The sequence below is a fragment of the Falco peregrinus genome, chromosome 5 (genome assembly GCF_023634155.1).
Source record: "Falco peregrinus isolate bFalPer1 chromosome 5, bFalPer1.pri, whole genome shotgun sequence".
NCBI classification, from domain to species: Eukaryota; Metazoa; Chordata; class Aves; order Falconiformes; family Falconidae; genus Falco; species Falco peregrinus.
The window spans coordinates 68,515,505-68,536,914 of NC_073725.1; the positions used below are offsets into that span (position 1 = coordinate 68,515,505).

The following is a 21,410-nucleotide window of genomic DNA, read 5'->3' on the forward strand; positions in this document are numbered from 1 at the left end:
GGCAGATGCCACACACACATGACACAAAGCCACAGGACAGGGGGAAGGACCCACAGCCTGACTGGGAAGCACTGGAGAAGACTGGACTGCAGACACGGCTGTGCAGGCTGCCTACCTTATAAAACACGACCTGCCCATCCTGCGGGTGTCCAGGGGTCAGGAAGACCTCCTTGCTCTCCTCGTAGATCTCATCCACTCCTGGGGCTAAATCTGTAGAAGGAGAAAAGACTGCTGTAAGATACATCTTCCCGTCCCACCTCCCCTCCCTGCAAGAATCTTTAAGATCTGTGCTGTGTGGGGACACCGCAGTGCCTGGGATGGCCGTGGAACTGCCATCAATCAGCACAGGGAGGAACAGGGAACTGCAGGGGTGCGGGAGGGAGAGGTCTGGCCACCTCTTTTTCTCAGTACCTAGAATGCCCATGTCGTATTTGCCCTCCTTCTTGTCCTTTTCAATCAGATAGTCAAAGGTGTCAGAAAAATACTGGAAGAGCATGTTCTGCTTGTCCACCTCCAGACCCAGGATGCGGTTCAGGAACTTGGTGATGGAACAGTCTGCAAAAACGCGGTGGGTCAGGGAACAAGACACAGCTGGGCATGGAAGCCAGCAGCACACTCCCGCAGAGAGCCACCCAGTGTCCCTTCCCCACGGCAGCCCAGCACTCCAGCACAAGGGAGCAGCCCCAGGGCTGTTCCTCCAGGCTGCGGTCAGCTGCCAGGCTGCTGCAGGGAAGCGGGATCTGCACTGCCAGCTAATCCCAGCAAGACCTTCCCCTCAAAGCACACATCCTGCCCCAGCTGCACAGCAGCCCCCTCAGGGCTGTGCTCCCGTGCAGACGACTGGGTGGGCCACCACACCCCCACCTTTCTCATTTCCCCCCTGCTCTGGGCAGGAAAGGCTTGACACGTACCCTTCTCCACCGAGACAGTGCCATACTTCATCTGATTGCAGCAGATCCCCACGGAGATGAGACCTTGCTTCATTTCTGGAATGGCAGAAGGCAGCTCGTGCATTTTAGGTTTTTTTTAGCAATTTAGCAGTCCTGCAGGGCTGCTGCCGCTCCAGCTGTGCCCGCTATTTTGCAGCTAAGCCTCTCCCAGACTCTTCCGCCCCCAACACCTGGCAGCGTGACGTACATCTGGGTGGCCAATTGCCCCACTCACTAATAAGCTGCTAAGCCAGAGGTACCGTTCCCTCTCCCGACCTTCTGCTCGGTTCTTCTGGCACCACCCAACCTGAGACCCACCCAGTCAGCAAGACGCAGCAGAAACCCCAGAGCTGGTGATGTTCTCACCATGGAAAAATGCAGCCTCCCCTCGGTCATAGCTCTTGGGCACAGGAACCCTGTTCTCCATGTGGTTGAGGATCGTGGACAGAACCCTGTCGAGTGCTTTAGCACCATACTGTGAGAGGAGACAAGAGTCACGCACAGGACAAACCTGCACAGGACAAACCTACGCAGCCCAACAGTCGCAAGTCACTTCTGCTGGCACTACAGAGAAAACCATCGCCTCCAGGAAAGCCACTGAGCTGGTGGCTGTGCTCAGGGGGGAGCTGGCAGGGGGATTCTCTGTGCCCAGGGGACCAGAGCAGAGGAACCTGCACCCTACGCCGGCACTGGCGGGCGGGCAGAGGCGCTTAAGGCTGGTTATTAATTCAGTTCTGAGCGCTGCAGGTGCGGGGAGCTGGGTGCTAGGACCGATCCTGCCTGCAGATGCCAGCAATGATCTTCCTGGCTCTGGCTCCCGCTGAAGGCACCGGCTGCTTCAACCCCTCCTTGGCTGAGCCACCCTGAGAGCAGCCCCAAATTACCTTATTCTCAAAGTTGTACTTGCTGAGGTCTCGGGATTCGGTGGCCCGTCGGTCTCCGTGAGTTAAGGCACCCTAAGGAAGGCACACCAAGCAAAATATTCTTACTTTTCACTGTTGCAAAACCACCAGAGAAGGATGGCCAAAGCTGCATCTCAGAAGAGGCCAAGATAAGAACGTGCTGCGGGGAGGCAGTGCTCCTCCGGAATATTGAGGCTTTACCAAAGTATTTGGGGATTTATCAGAAGTGAAGAAAACTTAAACAGAGACAAATTATTTCACTATTTCGTCAGCTTTCTGGAAATAAGACGGGTGTACGCTCCTGTAAAGGTGGGGGAATTCCAGCATCTGGAATTGGGTTCTGCTTCCCTGAAACTCCTCCTGATGCCTTAGTTACATATTTTTCTTCATTTCCTTTCCCAAATCCCAGGGTGCAAAAATCCTTTTGCATTCCACAACAGCAGTTCCTTCAGGCAGGGGTGATGCAGCCCCCCGTACTGTTCACACTGGCCACGCAGAAACGGCAGCTCTTCAGAAAGGTGTGGAACTCACACGTTAATCTCGCTGCTGTGGGGCACTTACTAGGCTCTCCAGACGTTTTGCCACGATGGATGCAAACCTCCTCTCCCCTGCCAGCTCAGAGATAAGGAAGACGTACTCTGGAGCAGAAACCTGGTTCGATCGGTGCGTCCGGCCTACAGGGACATGAGCACAGAGGTGAAAGGAGAGGTTGGTACAGCCAGTCTGGTACAAGAAGGGAAGCAGAGTAAGGGGTGAGAGCACCGCAACAATTTTCCATGTCCTGATGGTTTTCAAAGGAGATGGCTCTTTGGGGGAAAAGGACAGAGGCACAGTCGCATTTGGCACCCTGGTGCTGGCAGAGGTGAGTTTGTAGCTTTGACCCTCCAGAGCAGAGGAGTGACCCCGCAGTGTGAGCTAAGATGTGCGTTATGTCTTTTGTGCTCATGTACTGAGGAACCATCCCTCCCCATCCTACAGAGCCTCCCCCCAGGGTGGAACAGAAATCCCCAGGCACCTCAGCACATTTCATAAGGACACAATGCTAACTCCTATGGGAGGGTTCCCCCCCTTCCCACACGGCAAATCACTCCTGAAGTCAACACAAACCTTCCTCACAAGACAAAAGCAGTCACAACTACTCTGTGTCTGCATTTCCATCCTGGCAAAGCATGGGAGTGCTGTGCTCTGCATGGTGCTGTATCTCAGAAAGCTAAATACACCTGCCCTGGCTGCAGCACAAGCGTGTGGCCACGCACACCTTTCCTTCCCCGGGCTGCCCATGGCTTCGTGCTCTGAACGATGCTCAGGGGAAGGGGACAGTGGCCACCACCCCCCAGCCCTCACCAAACTGCTGTATGGCCCGGTCTGCACTCCAGGGCAACTCCAGCGTCATGTGGACCCGGCGCTTCTGGTTTTTCACCCGTCTGTCTGCTTGGAGAGAGATCCCTGAGCTGGAGGCCTCGGAGATTATTGCTACAAGCTGAGGAAGAGAGAGGACAAGTAAGAAAAAGGAGAGTGAGGTTCCTGGGCATCTGCAACACTGCTTCGAGAGACAGCCAAAAGTGTCACCACAGCCCCAGCCCGCCAAGGGATCCAGTACTCCCTGTCACCTCCCAGCAGGTCAGACAGACAGAAAGCTGCAGAGCCTCGTGGACCTGAGGCTGGCAAGGCACAACCGTGCAGTCACCCTGCCTTCTCCTTCCCCTCCCAGCGTACTCACTCCCCTGCAGACGTTTGGAGGTGTCCTCAGCTCGAACCTGACTCACCTTTTCCCCTTTCATGAAACGCTCCTTCTCCTTCAGGTTGACGTGGTCTATAGAGAGGCCTTGCTCCGCACGAGACTCGAACATGACGGAGCCGTCTGGTCTGCAAACCACCCGGCCCTTCCGCCCCGTCATCTGCACACACCGCACAGGAGAGAGAGAGGGTGTCAGAGGGGAGACACCTGCACGGCACAGCAAGTCCTTTTAGAAAGTTTTTTCAGCTCGCAAGGAAGGAGAGAAACCTGCCCTTCCAGCAGAAACCTTCTTTGCTGGCCCCTTTTTTCCTGTCACCCAGTGCCACCCGAAATATACTCGATTACGAGGAGTACCTCAGCCACATGCTCTGGGCCCCCAAAGTGATTGATCAGTTCATCCAAGGTATTGAGAGGTAGCTCTTTGCCCAGTGCTTTTACTTTTGCTAGGAGGTCCTTCTTCATCTTCTCCACCTGTTCTACTTCTCTCAAGCCATGCATCTCTTTCTGGGAAGGCAGCATGTGAAAATTACCTGCAACGTAAAATGCAGAAGTTTAGAGTTACCTGGTAATTACAAATGGGGGGGGAGTTGTCCCCAGGGGCTTCTGGGGGCACTAGCTGATGAGCAGGCAGACCCCTTGACTTGCAATAAATGCTGCTGAGCATGGAGTACATTCCCTCTGTGCTTCCCCCTGCTGTGGCAGGGAAAGGAGCACGCATGGCAAATTCTTCCTGCTCACTGATCACAGCAGGTTAACGTGAATCAACCTCACAAGCCCAAGTTTGACCATCACCGGGTAAGACCTAGCCAAAATCATAAGGCTGTCCCAAGCACAGCATTCCAAGCAGATACCAAGAGAGTCTCCTCGCATCCGCTCGTTGACTCCCCAACCCTCTCAGCCAGACCCCCCCAAAAGGGTCATATCTGATCTGTCGCCCTCCGCGCTTGCGGGGCGCTGGGGTGGGTGGCTGCCTCCAGTTGCATTCCCATGCACTGGGTGCCAATGCTGTCCACACCAAAGTGACTCCAGTTCCCAGCTCCCCCCAGCTAACCCCAAGAGCTAACCCCCCGCCGCTGCTCTGCTTACTTCTGTCCTCAGCCGCGAAGCCGTTGAAGGTGTGCTCAACAAAGATCACGTCATCTGTCTCAAACACAGACTCCGGGGAGGAGTTGAAGTCACTGTCGAGCCCCATGTCGGAGTCGGTGCTGCTGTCATCGCTGATCTTGATGACACCCACAGGGTCACACATGCCCTTCAGAGCCTTGGCACAGCGGCCCCTCTGCTTCCCTGCAAGGGAGAGCAAGCGGCGTCAAGGGAGAGTCCCCAGCCCTGTGCACCGGTGCAGAACAGCAAGTGCCAGCTCAGAAAAAGGAGGAGAAATCACAAAATAGCTGAGATTGCCCCAAATGAAAGGCTGATCTTGGAAAGACAGAGCCTCTTGGGCGGGGGGGAGGGGCGGCAGTTAGGAAGGAAGGGAGAGAGGAGGAGGGAGGGAGAGAGAAAGAGAAAGGAAGAGAGAGAAAGGAAGAACAAGGCAATCTTTATCAGGGCTGAAGCTAGTTGCACACATCAGGATGAACACGCAGCCGGCTGTAAGCAGCGCTAACTCCTCGGGAAGGAGTCCGCAGGTCTGACTGCCTCCAGAGGAACGTGCAGGACACGGGAAGGTGCCAGTGTTTCGGGACGTTGTTTACTTCCAAGCACAGCAGGACGTGCCCCTGCTACGTGAGAGGGTTCACAAACCAGCTTGCACAGGCTGCTCTGCAACAGCAGCCAGTCAGGGTAACCTCCACGGTCTGCCAGTGCCACTGTCCCCCTTTTCCCCCTTTCCCACATCCCACTGGAGGAGAAATCCCCAAACTCTTCTTACCTGCAGCCGCAGCCAATAATTTGGCAGGGAAGTGATTATTTCGCCCCCCTCCCCCAGGACACCTGCCATGCTATAAAATACGGGGTAGTGCAGAAACCCCTCTTGCTGCAAGAGGGCTTCAGACATGCAGCCAGGACTCTTGTGCAATCTGCCCACCAGTCTAGGCCAGGGAGCGGCTGAGGGAAAGGGGAGAGCTACTGGGCAAGTGGTGGAGGCGAGGACCTACGCTGGGGCAGGGAAGTGAGTTAGAGGGAGGGAAGGGTGAATGACCTAGAGCTGCTGTCCTCCAGACGCGAGAGAGTGATGGCAGATGTGCGGGAGGGCAAACTGAAACCAGGGCAGAGTAGCAAAAAGCATGAAGTAGGGAAAAGGGAAAAAGGAAAAGAAAAAGCTGAGTGGCTGGGGTGAAGCAGCAAGGCAGGAGGTCAGATGCTGGGCAGTGGAGTGTGCTCTTACGTTTTCTTTTAATGCCAGTTCCTTTTTCTCTCTTTCTTTTGGTTGAAGGAAAGTGCTTCTGAATTAGTGATAGAAAGACGCCTCTGAAAGTAAGATGCAAAATTTATTCTAGCTACCAGGAATAGGAACATCTGCCGGTTATCACGTAGCAATGTGCATTTGAGATAGCACCACATTTCGTGAAAAGAGGGGTAAACCCTGCACAGCAACTACCAGCGTGTGCTCAGCCAGCCGCTGGCACAGCGTGGCTCTCCAGGACAGCAGCCACCGGCACTGAGCGCGTCTCACCAAAGGGTTCTGCCGTCGGGGCACGAGCTGCGCCAGCAGATCCTCAGCCTTGAAATGGGCACGCTGAGGGAAGGCAAAGCACTGTCATGCTGAGAAAAACGCTCTCTGCCGTGGCCTCCCTGTTGGCAGAGGCAGCGGGGCTATTCCAGGGAGCCACTGCAACGGCAGCAGCACAGCCCCTGGGCGGTGCACTATCACACGGCACGTCAAAGTTGCAAGACCTTTATATAGCAACTAAGAGGGAGTTTTAAATGGGAAACACTATACTGGGAAGCTGTTACATCGCTACTGAAAAATCCAGTAAGTCCCAGTGTCCTAGCCCCTCTCCATGCTCTGACAGCAGAGATCACAGTCAGGCTGTCTGACAGATGTGCTCCGCCAAGTCCTCTGGTTAACGGGACGTGGGCCTCCTTGCCCACAAAAAAAGTGACAAAACACACATACGTAGTGTTTTTCAGATACAGGTTCAGGTGAACGGAAAAAAATCAGAAGAGGTGGGAAATAAATGTTTCTGTGGGCTGTTCTGCAAATAAAAGAGCAAATGCTTAAATGCTGATCATGTCGGGTGGGGATGAACCCCCAGTGCAATGAGAAGGCAGTGCTGAATGAGCTCTGGTTAAAAAAAAAAAACAAAACAAAAAACCAACAAAAACCCAACACCAACAAACGCTGAAAGCGACAGCTGAGAGGTATGGACATGACATCTTGCCCATGTGAGAAAAGGGGAGCCTTGGGAACCAGGGAGGGAGCCCCAAGACCCTTGGTGTGAGGGGCTGAAGGAGGCAGAGATGGTCCCACTCCCTGTGCTGGCTGTTAAGCGACTGCAATGACACTGTGCCAGGACAGGCCCTTTTGTCCTGTGTGCTGCAGTGACCCTGGGCTCAAAATGCCAACGCTCACTCTACTCTCAGGTCTGGAACCTCCCTGCCATGAAATCTGGTTCATTTTCCCACCACTTGCACTCCCGTCTTCCCTGCAAACAAAGGGTTGGGCTGGTATTCACTCACTGACCAACCCACTTATTTTTAACCCCATTTCTCGGCATCGTTTAAACAACTGCTTCTTCCCAGCAGGCTCCCCTCCAGAAATCCCCTGAAGTGCTGTAAAAGCAGGACGCCGCATTTGGAGGCTCAACAGATGCCAGAAGACACTCAGTTATCTGGCCAGCGCTGCTGAACAAAGAGCTCTTGCCTCCAGAAGTGGGGACAGAGTCAAGCAGAATGTGCGCTCAGTGACAGCTGAGCCAGGCCCCAAGGGACCACGCAGTCCTCTAGGCCCAGTTCCTCTGGATTCGGTGACGGGGAAAACCAATCCAAGAGACTAAATCAATCCAAGCGGTTGTTTAGACTTGCCTTGCTCACTGTCACCAAACTGGTATTTCTTTTTCAGGAAGGGTCTGGAGAAAGTGGAGTAACACAGACCAACACAAACCCCCCATCAGTAAGGGAGGGAAGCTGGACACGTACCGTCTCTGGTATTTCTCATTGCTTTTACCTGCATTAAAAGTCACTTCAAAAGAAAAGAGGAACAGCCCTGCCACCTGCCTAACAGAGGAAACGCAACTCATCCCCGTGTCCCAGGTTTTTGTCACCCACGGGGCAGGAATAGCCACGTTCGCAGGACGGGCTGGTGTTTTGAAAGCTACAGAAATGAGGGGGAGCATAAGCATCATTCCCTGCTGAAAGGGTAGCATGGGTCCTGCTGCTGGCTTCACCTCAGGCACAACCAACTCTCCTTTTAGCCAGAAAGAAGGCATCACAACCAGGACACCGGTCCTGCCTTGTACATGGGCTGAAAGCCAAAACTGGCAAATCTGAACTCCTCGGACCACTCCTTCCTCTCACTGCTCCAGCGATGCTGCCTCACATCATCATCCCAGCCTCTGTCATTACATGAGATTCTCTCACTCATTTCTTCAGAGTCAACAGCCCCATTTTTCCAGAGTCAGACCCACACAAGCTACACCTGAGCTGACATTTCTGGCTCTCCTATGCCTGCTAATTGTTTTACGTGTGTTAAGAGTCAAACCAGGCTGTTGTTTGGGCAATGTGGACCACAGGAGACTTCAAAATCCAGGATCTAGCTCATAAAGTCACACCGAAGAAACAGTGCATCAAGGATCCAACTAAGCATCCTCTCTATTTACGGCTTGTACAGGGCAAGTAGTTTTAAAACTGCTTTCAAGAAGTGCAGGTGGTAAGTGGCCCCAGGGAAGGGCTTTCCCTAGCAGCCTCCAGCCTCCCATGCATTCCCCACACACCCCCCAAAGAAAAAGAGGGATTTTTAACTCACTCTGCAGCAGAGACAAAACAATTTAGATGCCCATCATTTTCATCCAGTACTTCTCTGGTGCGAGCTTCCCCGGTGGACTGCAGGCCGATGACAATACACTGCAGGGAAACACAAGGGATGGCACAGCAAGGTGTCAGGGAGGGTACACAGCAGCCGGCATCGGGGCAAACAGCTACAGGCTCAAGAGATTGTATTTCAGTCCCAGCGGCATTTCCCCTGGACCCTGTCCCAGAGATGTGCTGAGCCTGTGGCAGGGCTCCTGATGAAGAACCATCTCTCCAGTCTTTCAGCATCCAAAACCATACCTCTGCTCAGACCACGAGAGGATGACTCTGATCTGGTACCTCTTCTAGCCTGAACATCACCCAAAATACCCTTCGAGATCAGCTTGCCCACATCTACCATAAACAAACAAGGTGATGCCTTGGAAGGTGAGGCATGTTAACTCCCCAGCATCATTTACTGTGAATGTTCTCAGAAACCTGGACACTGCACTTCATTGTGGTTTATCAGGAGAGAAAATCAGCCTTAAAGAGGTTTGAAATTGCTTTCAAGTCAAGCTGAACAATAATTAACTCCCTTTGGTTGCAGACTACAAAAAAATAATTTCTAACATAAGACTGATGGCTGCTGCCACTGCAGCAAGGCTCTGGTACCACACCTTATCCTTTGCCAGCTCTTCCTTGGCAAGCTCAACGAGTCGCCGGACTTTAGCAGCAATGCAGAGATACTTGAAGAAGCGCTGATGAGCTGACCAGAACTGACCCCACAAGGATTTCCGAGATTCCAAACCGATCCAGTCGGCTGCCTGCTGGAACACCACCAAGGCCTCTGCCCACTGCAAACAATACCGAGAAAGGCTGAGTTAATATCTTTGGGTTTATTTGCATTACTGCTGTGCAGGAGGTTATTAGAACAGTCTGGGGTTTGAGAATCTGATTTAACATCAGTATTTATGTTGCTGTGTTAGGCTGAACAAACTGATCATTCTCTCCTTTCTGCATTAGTATGATGTTGCAAGCTCTGGTTTGCAAATATGGAACTTTTAAATAGAAGCAAAAAAAGCCTACAATTTTTTATTTTTTTTTTACATAAGCTGAGCGTGCATATTCTTTTTTTTTTCCTTATGAACAATCTAAGTTTGTAGTCATGGCCACATCTATGGTCCTCCAGCCCTCCCGTACAGCAGGTGCCCATGCCCAAAGCACGACTAAACATCACTCTCCCCGGTGCTGCAGGACCAGCTCACCAACTTCGCTGCCTTGTCGTAGACAATCTTGTACTGCTGATCCAGGGGGATCTCCTCGATTCTGAAGGTCACTCCAGTGAAACTGAGCTGCCTGGCAATGTACATTCCACTGACCTTCATATCCATTGCCACGATCTCCATTGCACCAACTCCCCTGGGAGAGGAAGACAGCTGTGAAATCCCTGCCTCTGCTACAAGGCAGCACTGGGTAAGTGCCCCTGGAACCACCACCACTCCTGGCTCAAGCTGCCCTCAGACACTGTCCTCAGGCTTTGCACCCATTTCCCAAATGAAAATATTACATGAAGTATGAAATGAAAATATTTACATGAAAAGGGATGTGGACACGACTTACCTCTTTTCAATTGCATGCAGGAACTCATCAAATGCTCTGAAAGGGGTGCCCTCCCCCCAGATCCCCAGGCGGCTCATGTAAATCATGTTTTTTGGCTCAGAGGCACCTGTTTGAACAGAATTCACTGTTAGCAAGACCACAGCAGTTATGAATAGTTCTGACTCAAGTGAACTCTTCAGAGGATGGTCATTTGCCACTGCGCCTTAGGAGGCCCAAGGACCTGTCCAGATATTGCCCCCCATACTCTAAGCGGGCAAGCATCACCATACAGCCGAACAGCTGGCCAGGAACAAGTTAAACTGGAGAGAAAGTAGCCTGACTTGCCAAAAAGTCACAGTAACGGTAGTGTGATGGGGCTTGGGGCAGATTTTAGCACCCTAGGCTCCCCTCTGGCACGGCAGCACCATTCACCTCTCCTTGCAGGAAGGTGTACTCCCAGCACATGCCCTCTCATCTCAAGGACATCCTTCAGATCCGAGGTGACCGGCAACTGTTTACGCATGATACCCACACGGTGCCAAGAGCAGCTCACCTGTGGCACTGGCATAAACAACCCTCGCTCGAGGCAGTTTGTTCTGAAGGTCCAGCACAGCTTTGCCCATTTTAGTAGAGCTGGCATTTTTGGCTTTGTGGCATTCGTCAAACACAATCTGGGTGAGAATGTCAGTTAAGGAGAAAAGATTTATTTTCATCCCGAGGATGGGAGCAGACAGAAAATGCAACAGCCTCCTCCAACCAGCTGAAAACCAGCCCCAGTATCAACAGGACTGACTCACTCCCCGCACCACATGAAATCTGTTGGGTTTTGCTTAGTCCTTAGAGCCCAAAGTCATTTCCCCCTCCTTCTCCTTTCACTTCCAAGGTACGTCTTGTAATGCTGAGGGAGAAGAATGCTGAAAAGGTTAATTCCAGCTGCATTCTTCCCCTCCTCCTCCCATCACCAGTGCAGCCTGCAGAGGAGGAGAGAAGAGCTGGGGGGATGCATGCCTTACAGCATTTAAATATCTACCGAAGGCACCAGGCTGCTCAGCACAGCTGCTCCCAATGACTTCAGATGGCCACACGCTCTTTGTTCCTTGGTGAAGTACAATCACAAGCATTCCATTCTTTTCTCTCTCCAGTTTTAGTTTTGGTTTTGGTTTGTTAAGTTTTTTTTTTTAAAGGATACAACTCCATCAAAGTTTTCCCTGCACCAGTCCAAAATCTGTTTTAAGCGCGTCCTGTGCTGTCCACCAGCCTGGCTTTCACCAATCAGCGCAGAATAAGTGGCAAAGAGGACTCCTTCTGAGGTAGCTGTGTCACCATATTTAATCTGCAGAAAAAGAAGAGCAGCGCACACACTCACAATGTTTGTTGCCTGTATGTCGCCCCCATCCTTTGCCCACACTCAACACTGTCGATTGTGCTGCGACTGTGCAGGACACACGCTCCTGCCTTCAAGAACAAAACCCAATCTGAGAGCAGGGCAGACAAAAGACTGTTGGTAGCTGACGTCTTTAGCACTTCTATTTGGCACTGAGAGATGGTGATGACAGGGACTTTAAATGCCTGGAGAAGTTCCACTAGCCAATGTGTCAGCACATCTGGATGCATGCAGTGAAATGGGGAGACCACGCTAGGACTTCAATTTTCTGGCCAGCTGAAGGCACTTGATTTTTTTTTAAGCAACAGTTTAGAATGTTTAATGGTTTTGAACCCTCCCATCTGTTTTAAATATTTCTAGAAGCTAATTTTCTCTTTGACCAGGTGAGAGTGTTGCCTATCTTACTGTCATAGGTCCCACCTGTAACAAAATAAAAGGTAGCGGAAAAAACCCCCACGGTCCCAATCTGAAGTAAGTTCCATTTAAAGCCTTTTTGGTTTGAAAACAAACACCCCTTTCAGCCTCTTAGTAGAGTGCACTCAGAGGTGTCAAACACATGTGGTTTTCATTGACTTCACGAGGGCTGGTTGTTTGATACCATTAAAAACCAGAGGGAAGTGTTTCAGTGAACTGGCAGACAAGCCTGGACTAGGCTGATGCACTGGACAAGAGACTAAAGCACAGGCTGTGAAGAACCCGTGAATAACCATTACATCACTGCTGGTTTTTTCTTTTGAGAAATGCTTCATCCTCATCACTGAGTAACTGGAAGAAAGTCTGAAAATTCTCCGATTTGCTCAGCTGGGGGGAAATACCACGTGCTCAGCCCCAGCACCAGGTGTCTGCAGCAACCTGCCAGGCACCAATCTGTGCACTTTTATGTGCTCCCTTACTCGCATGCTCTGAAAAGCAGTTCCAAGAAACCAGTGCTGGGAAACATTAGCCCAGGAGAGTAGAGCATGGCCACAGCTAACACAAGTTGTTCCCTCTGCGGGACTCTTCAGGAATGACGAAAAAGGTTCACGTCCTGCCGTACTTTGCACTTGCCTGATGCCACTTCTCGCTCCCTGCAGGAAAAGAGCTCTGTGCTCACAGTGCAGCTCTGCAGAGTGTATAAAAATAGCAAGAGCCCCGAGTGGGAAGAGCACGCCGAGGGAAGGGAACAGCAAGCAGCTTGCTGTCTGCTACCGCCTGTGCCACCAGCCACACAGAGGCAGAAGCGACTGCTGCTTTACAGGCTAAGGTGGATCCCTCTAACTGGTACTGCAGGCTGATTTTCCAGAACACCATTACAACTTTTCTCCCTACCTTATTCAAAGCATGCACAGGAATGTGGGAGGCTTCAATGTCTTTCAGGTCTCTCTCAGCATCATACTTGAGATCGTTGGAGACGCTGAACCTGCAAAGCAAGACGGCGGGTCTGGTTATCTGCTAAGGAGCTAGTCAGGCCACGCAGAGTGATTAATAGCTCTGACTAAAGCACCAGGAGGTGCGCAGAACTGTCGTATTTCCAACTGCCCACACACCTCAACACAAAATCCTACAGCAGACTCCAGTCTGCCACTTACAACAAGCTGCGTGTGTTCTGCAGTAAAACCCCCCTCCCCAGGGGCCTGAGACTGCACCCGGGAAGTCCACGAACACCCCCAACCCCCCCGCTGACTTCAAAGAGCGCAGGGACAGGCTCGTGGTACATCATCTGCTATTTCACAGTGACTCACTCTCCATCGCCGCTGCAGGGGAAGTCTTCCCGTTTCCCAGACAGCAAACAGGCACGAAGAGGTGGAAACGACTTACCCAAGGCCACAGCATGAGTCAACTATAAAGCCAACATCAGCACTAAGGAATTCCTTACTCCCAGATCCAAACTAACTCCAAGGTCTTACGGGAAAAGAGGAAAGAAAAACCCAACAACTTACCACAGAGCTTTTTTCCTCCCTTTAAGATAATTTTCAAAAATGATGCCCGCAACTGTCCTGCCCTTTCCAACTCCAGCACCGTCCCCAATCAGGAACCCAGCTCGCTGCCCGTTGGGTAATAAAACTTCATGTTGCTGCAAAATCAAGAACAGAACTGGAAATTAAACTAGATTTGCCTTTCCTAACAGCTTTGATGTGAGGTTATAAGAGCACCACTTCACCCTTTCACATATCCCATCAATGCCAGCACGTTTCCTGCTCAGATAAACAATGGCAGGAACAGTCGTGTGTCACGGCCAAGCTCACAAGTGGCAGTTCACAGAAACGGCCCCCAAAATGTAAAGCACTCCCCTCTGCAATAAAAGTCAAGGATTCTTGCCTCATTGGGAAACAGACCCCACAGAAGTCCCCAGCTTCAAATAATCCTTTCAAAAGGCATTTAAAATCCCGCATGCCAAATCTTCCGAAGTTTTATCACCTACACGACAGGTTATTGTAAAACACACTTGAACATTTGTTCATATGAAAGGCAGATTCCTTCTGGTGTAAGACATGCAAGCTGGGCAAGCTGGAGCCCTGTACCTGGCAGGCATAAATGATTGCTTCCAGCTGTAGTGCAGAGAGTGACCCTTTGTCGGCAACAGAGCGTGGCAGGGAAAGGCTGTAGGTGATGTCGGGCGGGGGGACGCTGGACAGAGTGCTTGTTTCAACCACAAGGTCAGGGTGGTGCTTCCCAATCTTGGCTAAACAACACAGAAAAAACATAATTCAAGTTCTTCACACCTACAGGGCACCTCCTATGAATAGTCTGTAGCCCCCTGTTCAGGAACAGAAGCGACAAGCCCCACCCCTGCTCTTTACTCTTTTGTTCCATTTAAATTTCAGATTGCCACAATCAAGCCATGCCTCCCCCAAAAGCAAGCAACAGAAAAGTGTTAAGTTAGCGTAGCACCAATAAAGGATCAGTACACTGGTGAAGTTCTAGAAAATCACAAGCCTGCAAACACCACATAAGGCTTGCAGGAAAATAAGGGAGCCGTTAATTAGGTTGGTCCACAATGGAGTTAACAGAACTTCCCACATTCATGCGATGGCAACACTCACACTTCGAAGGTATATATTCTGCATAGGTCTCTGTTTGCCCCAGCTCTTCTGTTTCCTCCTCCTCACCTTCATCCTCCTCCTCTGCAGGAGCCTGAGACTGAAAAGAAACACAGCATTGACCAAATGTGAATGTTCTCATTTTGCTATGGACACAGGCCGTGCTAGAAACTACACCATTTAAGCCATCCCTATGCAAATTCACAAACCCTTCAAATACAATTAATCTATAGACTCCAGCAACACAAGGAACACCATCCATGAGAGCCTGCCCAGGGGGCCCAGCAAGCGCTGTGAAGCTACTTTCAGTGCCTAGTCCCCACCAAATTAGGGAAAAATGTTTACATCACTTTTCAGATGGGCTGTGAGCTTGCATGAATTCTGCCCAGCTGTGCTCTAATCTGGCCCTGAGTAAGGGACCCAGAGCAGCTTTAAACTCAGCACGGCACTCAGCAGCATAAAGCAAAGTCGTGAAAGCACAAATTATTCTTTAACAAAGCCAGGTTCCACCAAAGGAAACATAAGACGCTTCTGGGAAAGGGCAGTGACTTGTAGATGCCTGATTTTCTCGTCCCACTCCCTCTGAAGGGCAAACAGAACTGCTCCCCTCCGCATGGATGTCACCGAGTTAAGAGCCTGGTGTCCGACCCTACCAAAGCCACCCGTTGTTCTCACCTGGTAGCTTATGAGGAGCGGGGTGCTGGGGACAGCAGGAACGTGGTCACTCGAACTGTTCAAGCCAGTGAACGATCTGCTGGGTGAGAAGAGCTGGAACAGAACAGGTGTAGGTGAGAAAGCAGTCTTACCCCTCAGCCCTCCGACCCCAGAAGATACAACAGTAAAAATACTTGGGCTCTGTACTCAGATTTTACATTCTGATGTTGTCAGTGGACTTTAATACCGTTTGTGAATGAAAAGCCCTGGGCAATAATTCCAGAAACAAATAAATCTTGCAAATGTCAGCCATGCCTTTGTCAACATACACACAGGGAACAACTGGCCAAGGTAAATACATTCTTGCAAGACGTGAATATTTTGTGTAGAAGCCCACGTGGGTTGAAAGCCTGCACGTCCTCCCACACCCATGGGACAGGAACCTTTCTGCACTGGCTGTAGTTAACTACAGGACATTAAGACGGGTCATCCCGAAATGCCACGTTTTGCCTTGATCCATGAGATCTCGGGCATAAGCCCAATTTTTATACCCCTCCCACTAGCGCTAACAGATTTCTTGTGCAAACGTTGCCACTTTCAAAGGACTCTTACAAGCCAGCAGTCCCCGTCAAGACCCGATTGAAGTTTATTATGGGAACACTGGACTTGCTCTGCACTGGAGCAGTTATGTTAGTTGCTATTTTCCATTTGCTTCAAAGGGAGCTCTGTACAAAACGGCTCTGCCGTTCCCAACAAGACAGGACCTTGTTAAAAGGAACTGTGTAGATTCCCGTTGCGGGATCATGTGTTATATTCTAAACCAGCAAATCCAGCTGCGAGCTCTGGGTTCTATTGCTAATGGAAGAGAAACAGCATTGCTTTGGGGACCAGAAGGGGAGACGGGAGCACAGCCAAGGCGATCCAAACTGGGGGGGAGCGGGAAAGACTGAGCAAAATTGCAACTAAAAGCCAGCGCTGGGAAAGGACCGAGCATTAAATCAGAACACCGGCACTTTACATCTTCTTACAAACTGCCCTTGAGGCAGGCATTTACTTAATGATTGTGCAAATTTTTTTTTAACATTAAAACCACTGTTCTAAGTAATTACCTAACTGCACCAGAACACAACCCGCGGGCCAGCACCAATTAACAGCTGTCCCAAGGTGAAGATCCACCACCCTTTGCCTGAGACCACAAAAGCCTGCGCGCTTCAGCTGCCCGTCAGGCTCACCAAATTCTTGCAGAAAACAGGACCACCGGTGAGGACCTCCACTACAGAGACCAGCCATGAGGCCTGGGAGCTCAATCCGCACCAAGACCCCCACCCAGCTGGCAATGTGGCAGTCAGGGTGCCACACGGGCCAGCTGGGTCTCTCCAGGCACCAGCTGCTGTGTCAGAGTTAATGATGGCTTTGGACCATCCAGCCTGCTGCACCGCAGCCTGCCAGGAGAGCTCCTGAGACACTCCTAGCTGGGAAGGTACAATCGAGGAGATCCTTCGTGTGCCCCCCGCCCCTCCCCCCCCCCCCCCCCCCCCCCCCCCCCCCAATAAAATCACCCTGGAATTTCCCGACAGCGAGCAAGGTCAAGCCAGCAGCTCGTGGCATCCAAAGCAATCAGCAACTCCAGAAGCAGCACGACTGCAAGTTTAGAGCCTGCAAAGAGTGCCAGACTTACAGAGAGACCAGCAGAAGTGAAAGATGGGAAGTTCTTAAGCATAAACATGCCGATTATTTCCTATTTTTAAATTAAAAAAAAAAAAGAAAGAAAGAAAATTAAAAAAAAAAAAACAAAACACCCTCCATTACTGGAAGCCTGAGTCAGAATTACCAGAAGGAAGCTGGACGGAAGAGCTATTTTCAGTGCCAACAAATCTGGAGAGCAGGTGAAACATCTCCACCTACAAATCTGAGCTCAGTCTAAGAGTTTCTATTTAGGCAAGAGAAAGGCCCAGATCTGCTGGAACAGCAGGACTTGCTCCTCTCAGTTCCAGCACTGGAAGGTTAATCCAGGTCTGGGTTTGTATCACGCAATCTGCAGAGTACAAACCCCTGCCGTCCCAGTTCAGCGGGGCTCTGGCACACAGCGTTTGACCTCAGGTGTTGCAAAGGAAGTGACAGAAATCCTGGTGGTTGGGAGTACTGGAAAACTAACCACCTGGCCGAGAAATGCTGTGAGGGCTAGTCCAGGTGGGACCAGAGCTGGACTGGAGGATAGGGCATCTTTCCCCAGCCTGAACTTGTACCATTTCTTCCTTTCTCTACTCTCGCTCACCTCCCAGTTTGATTTTTCTCCTTCCTCTATGCTGCGTGTCTAAAAACATTCATAGAAGAGGCATGCAGGGCATATGGAAGAACACTGGGATGTAAGCAGGAGAGACTCATTCAGTAAAGTTGCTGACACATGCACAAAGACTCGGTCTTACTCCATTTTTTTCCTTTCTGCATTATTCTCCATTTTGCCCCACCTTGCCATGAGTTCAGTGGGAAAAGAAACAGCGACATACGGCTGACAAGCCACCTCCCCTCTGCATAAATTCATTCCCTATGTATTGAGCTAGGACAAGGCTGTTCACATTTTTCAAGTGCTGTGGATGAGTTAGAAAAAAACAGATCAGCAGCTCACAAAAATTCTAGCTACAGGCTTCAGAGGCAGGGCTTTGCTTCCCCAATCTTAAAAACACTGTAAACTTGTGAGATGGTTGTGAGAAAACACAATGGATTACAGGAACTATTTTTAAAAGGTATTTCACAACTTCATTACAAATGCAGCAAGCATGGGTTTTGTCTGCTAACTCCTGCAAGTATGTAACAGTGGAGTAGCTCTTCCCTCCATGCCCATTCCTGAAACGATAAACACATTATATACGTCTCCGTTCTTTACGGATAAGAGCTCTCCCCACGCCTGCACATGAACGCAGCTCTGTGTCCAGCCATTTCCCCTTCAATCACAAACACTCCACCTAAAGCTTCAGCGCTGGGCACTTGAGATAAGGGTTTCTTAGTGAGCTTGACATGTTCAGCGTTGCGCAGTCTCGCTGTGATGCTTTTAACTGTAATTTTGCTCTGTCCTCCCTTCTGAAAACCCGTTTCCCCCCGTGCTGGTGACAGCTGATAGAAACAAGGGGGAAGCTAAAATAGGGATATGGTCTTTCCCATGCCATGTCTTCAAATTGCTACACAGCAGAAGGCAGTTCATTATTTATTTATTTATTTATTTTTTAAAGAGGATGAGGTACGAGGCCGTTCTTGTACCTGGGATCTACACATGGGTCTCGCAGGCAGGACTCACCCAGTTTCACTCACAAGGTATCCCACACATCACAGCTGTGTAAGGATTGCCATTTCCACTCTGCCTGAACCTTGGGAGACTGAAATTCGGGAAAAACTACCACCCTGACAACACCGTGTGAGGCTAGCCATCGCTCCTGGGTAAAGCTGCCTACACAGCTGCCACTGGGATGTCCTGCATCAAAACAGACTGGGACTGCATCTCCCCAGCTCACGTACGGGGTAACAGGACCGACACGCAGCTCTGTACTGCAGCTTCGTAACTGCTCTGGCTACTCAAAAGCCAAAATTCCTGCAATTTTATGGAAAATTACAGTGATGTAATGATGTGGCGAGGGACAGGGAAGGATTATCTAAATTGCTTGTATATTTGGTGCAGGCTATCAGCAAAGCCTCCATCCTGCACTGAATGTTATAGTAAGGAACCTTATCTTTGGCACTGCCTTCAGATTTCGCAACAGATCGCTTGTTTGCCTCCTTTAAGAACAACAACCACAAAAAAAGCATATTTGAAACTCAGGTAATAAAACAGTTGTCAATCACGATCCAGCCTGACAATCCGTTTACCTTGTGTCCCGTGAGTTATCACCTCCCACAGAAAAATGAAACCGAAATCTCCTGCCTGGGACCTGCTTAACTGAGGCCTCAGGAAATAAAACTCAAACTCAAAAAACCAAACAAAAAAAATCAAACTCAGTGAAATTAAAAACCAATCAAAACCACCCCCAACCACCTCTGTATTCAGAAAACACAGATAAGGCAACGTTTAAAATAGTTAATTCTTTTCTAAAGGAAGTCGTTTATAAATGGAATTCCAAGGAGTTAATTAGCTTTATCTGAACCCAAGCGCTCTGCAGAACAAGGGGCAAGGGGAGGAGGTGAGAGCAGCACACAGCAGAGACCTAGACGGCTGCTCCCCCAGGCCAGAGAAGTTGGTCTCACACGTATTTGTTTCTCACTTGCATTCTTTACGCTGGGTTTAAAACGGCTTTTCCCACTAAGATTTTTGCTGTATACTCCACAGATACAAAACTACAAGCTTTTTTAAGCATCGAGTATCTCGACCAGAGTTCACATGTTTAGAAAAAAGGACACCAAGGAACTATTTCTGTAGTGATTTAGGCTACGACGTAAAAAACACTCAATAAGAGGAAACCGGGAGTCATAAGGCATAGGCCTTCTCTCTCGGGGGATGCATCTGCTTTCTAGCTTTTTTCATCCCTGTTTACAAGCCTGTGATGTCTTCAGCCTTTTCTTTTGTGCAAATAGCTCAACTCTCCTTCCTGCTGTCTCAAACCGCAAAGGGGTCCAGCCTGTGCGTAGATCGCCTGTGCAGCCCTCACTTGGCAGCGCAGCAGCGTGACCCTTGGTGTCCAACACGATCACCCGCGGGCAGCAGAGCAGCAGTACTCGCTGCCTCCCACTACAGACACGCTGCAGGCCAGGAGGATGCTGCACAGGTCTATGAAGGTGATGCAACCTCAGTGATTTCAGCAAGAGCTCAGGTGTCTATTTGAGGATCTGCATAAATGGCCTGAGATCTCACAGGAAGTTTAAGGCAGGCAGGAGCTTTGATTGCCTGAGTGCCAGGCTAGGATCCTCACCACTAAGCCACGTTCCTTCAGTGCCCGACCTGTCACTGAGCCACACAGCAGCAGCATCTGCCAAGACTCTTACTTCCCAGCTGTGACAACCAGCCAGCTTTCTTCATGGAAATAGGCAGACACACCACTAAGTGAAAATGCAGCCTCTAAACACAACAGAACCTCAAAATACAACAGCGGCTAAAGCACGGCCATGCCAGATTGCCTTCTGGGGCATTCACACTGAATCTTTTTCCCCAGTGTCTTCGTAAGAGAATGACCTACAAAGGAAACCGACTGCACGACTGGGCATTCACCGTGACAGCCGAGATCCAGAGATTCCACAGACACGTATGATATTGGTTCCGCCAACAACCAAACCCGTAGCGACTGATACCAGGTTGTGCAACAGTGAGTAACCAGTCCCAACAGACGAGGGAAAACAGAAGGCAGAAAGCTGGTAAAAATGCACAGAACCACATGTTGCTGTGGGACTGTCGGGAGATCACATGCCCAGGGAAACTCAAGAGACGTAAAAGCTTGTAGGGACTTCGACTCACAAAGTAAACACAAACGGTTAGTCTTAAGTTGAGACAGGATTGGGGGTTTAGTCATTGTTACTAAAATATCTGCCATGGAGAATAAACAAATGGTGGCTGCTGCTGAGGGCAGTTAATGATCTACACCACAGTGTTTTTCCTGCAGTCCTTCTCTTCAGCACTCCTGAGCACCCCGTCACAGTCCACTCTGGACCTGCTGAATGTTTTAGGGATAGACCTGACCCACTGTGCACCTACCCACCACTGCCGTCAGAAGAAAGAGCTAGTGCCTGCACCACACTCCGAAAGAGTGCAGGTATCCCTTTGAGGATGTCCGGATTCCCTCCTGCTTCCAGGAGACTACAGTTTGTGTCATCATTTCACCCCATCCCTCCTCAAGTGAAGTTGGTAATAGTAAAATAACACCATTGTACCACAAATCCATCCCTGCAGGGAACTGAGTTGTTTCTTAATTCCTTGGTGAAAACACCACAGGATGAAGCCTAAGGTATTTATTGTCAGGGACGATGGAAAAGGAGCAGCCCATACCTCTATTTGGTTCTGCTGTGGTGTGTTTATATCCCATAGTGTTGGCACGTGGTTCAGACCATCGGCAGGCAAGAAGTCCTTAGGATCCGCAATGTCAGAGAGGGAATCCGCAGGCGATGAGAAGAGGGAGTTGTTGGAGAGCTCAACGAGGTATGAAGAATCCTGAAATGGAGAAACAACCACAATTAGAGGAGGCAGGATGAGAAGACCAGAGACCTCCTTTCCCACACCTACTCATCCAGGAATTTTTAATTTCTTGCTATTAAATGAGCAGCTCCTTGACTTCATGCTCCACAAAACTTAGAAATTAACTTTTAAATGAGGACATGCTC

General features: G+C 50.2%; 1 protein-coding gene across 6 annotated transcripts in view; it reads right to left on the bottom strand.

The window, feature by feature from the left end:
• The window catches only part of SBNO2 (strawberry notch homolog 2), a 65,987-nt gene that overhangs the window by 5,045 nt on the left and 39,532 nt on the right, over positions 1-21,410 (bottom strand). For all 6 annotated transcript variants that reach the window (XM_055805139.1, XM_055805138.1, XM_005240804.4 and 3 more), the window contains 23 exons: positions 21,079-21,240; positions 15,138-15,230; positions 14,466-14,562; positions 13,944-14,104; positions 13,362-13,495; positions 12,751-12,841; positions 11,248-11,391; positions 10,612-10,729; positions 10,080-10,185; positions 9,725-9,878; positions 9,137-9,313; positions 8,476-8,573; positions 5,896-5,978; positions 4,656-4,856; positions 3,924-4,099; positions 3,598-3,729; positions 3,176-3,311; positions 2,393-2,505; positions 1,814-1,885; positions 1,296-1,404; positions 912-986; positions 412-555; positions 116-210 (listed from right to left, as the gene is read on the bottom strand). In XM_055805139.1, the coding sequence (XP_055661114.1) occupies positions 116-210; positions 412-555; positions 912-986; positions 1,296-1,404; positions 1,814-1,885; positions 2,393-2,505; positions 3,176-3,311; positions 3,598-3,729; positions 3,924-4,099; positions 4,656-4,856; positions 5,896-5,978; positions 8,476-8,573; positions 9,137-9,313; positions 9,725-9,878; positions 10,080-10,185; positions 10,612-10,729; positions 11,248-11,391; positions 12,751-12,841; positions 13,362-13,495; positions 13,944-14,104; positions 14,466-14,562; positions 15,138-15,230; positions 21,079-21,240 (2,871 nt within the window). The remainder of the gene's footprint in view (positions 1-115; positions 211-411; positions 556-911; positions 987-1,295; positions 1,405-1,813; positions 1,886-2,392; positions 2,506-3,175; positions 3,312-3,597; positions 3,730-3,923; positions 4,100-4,655; positions 4,857-5,895; positions 5,979-8,475; positions 8,574-9,136; positions 9,314-9,724; positions 9,879-10,079; positions 10,186-10,611; positions 10,730-11,247; positions 11,392-12,750; positions 12,842-13,361; positions 13,496-13,943; positions 14,105-14,465; positions 14,563-15,137; positions 15,231-21,078; positions 21,241-21,410) is intronic.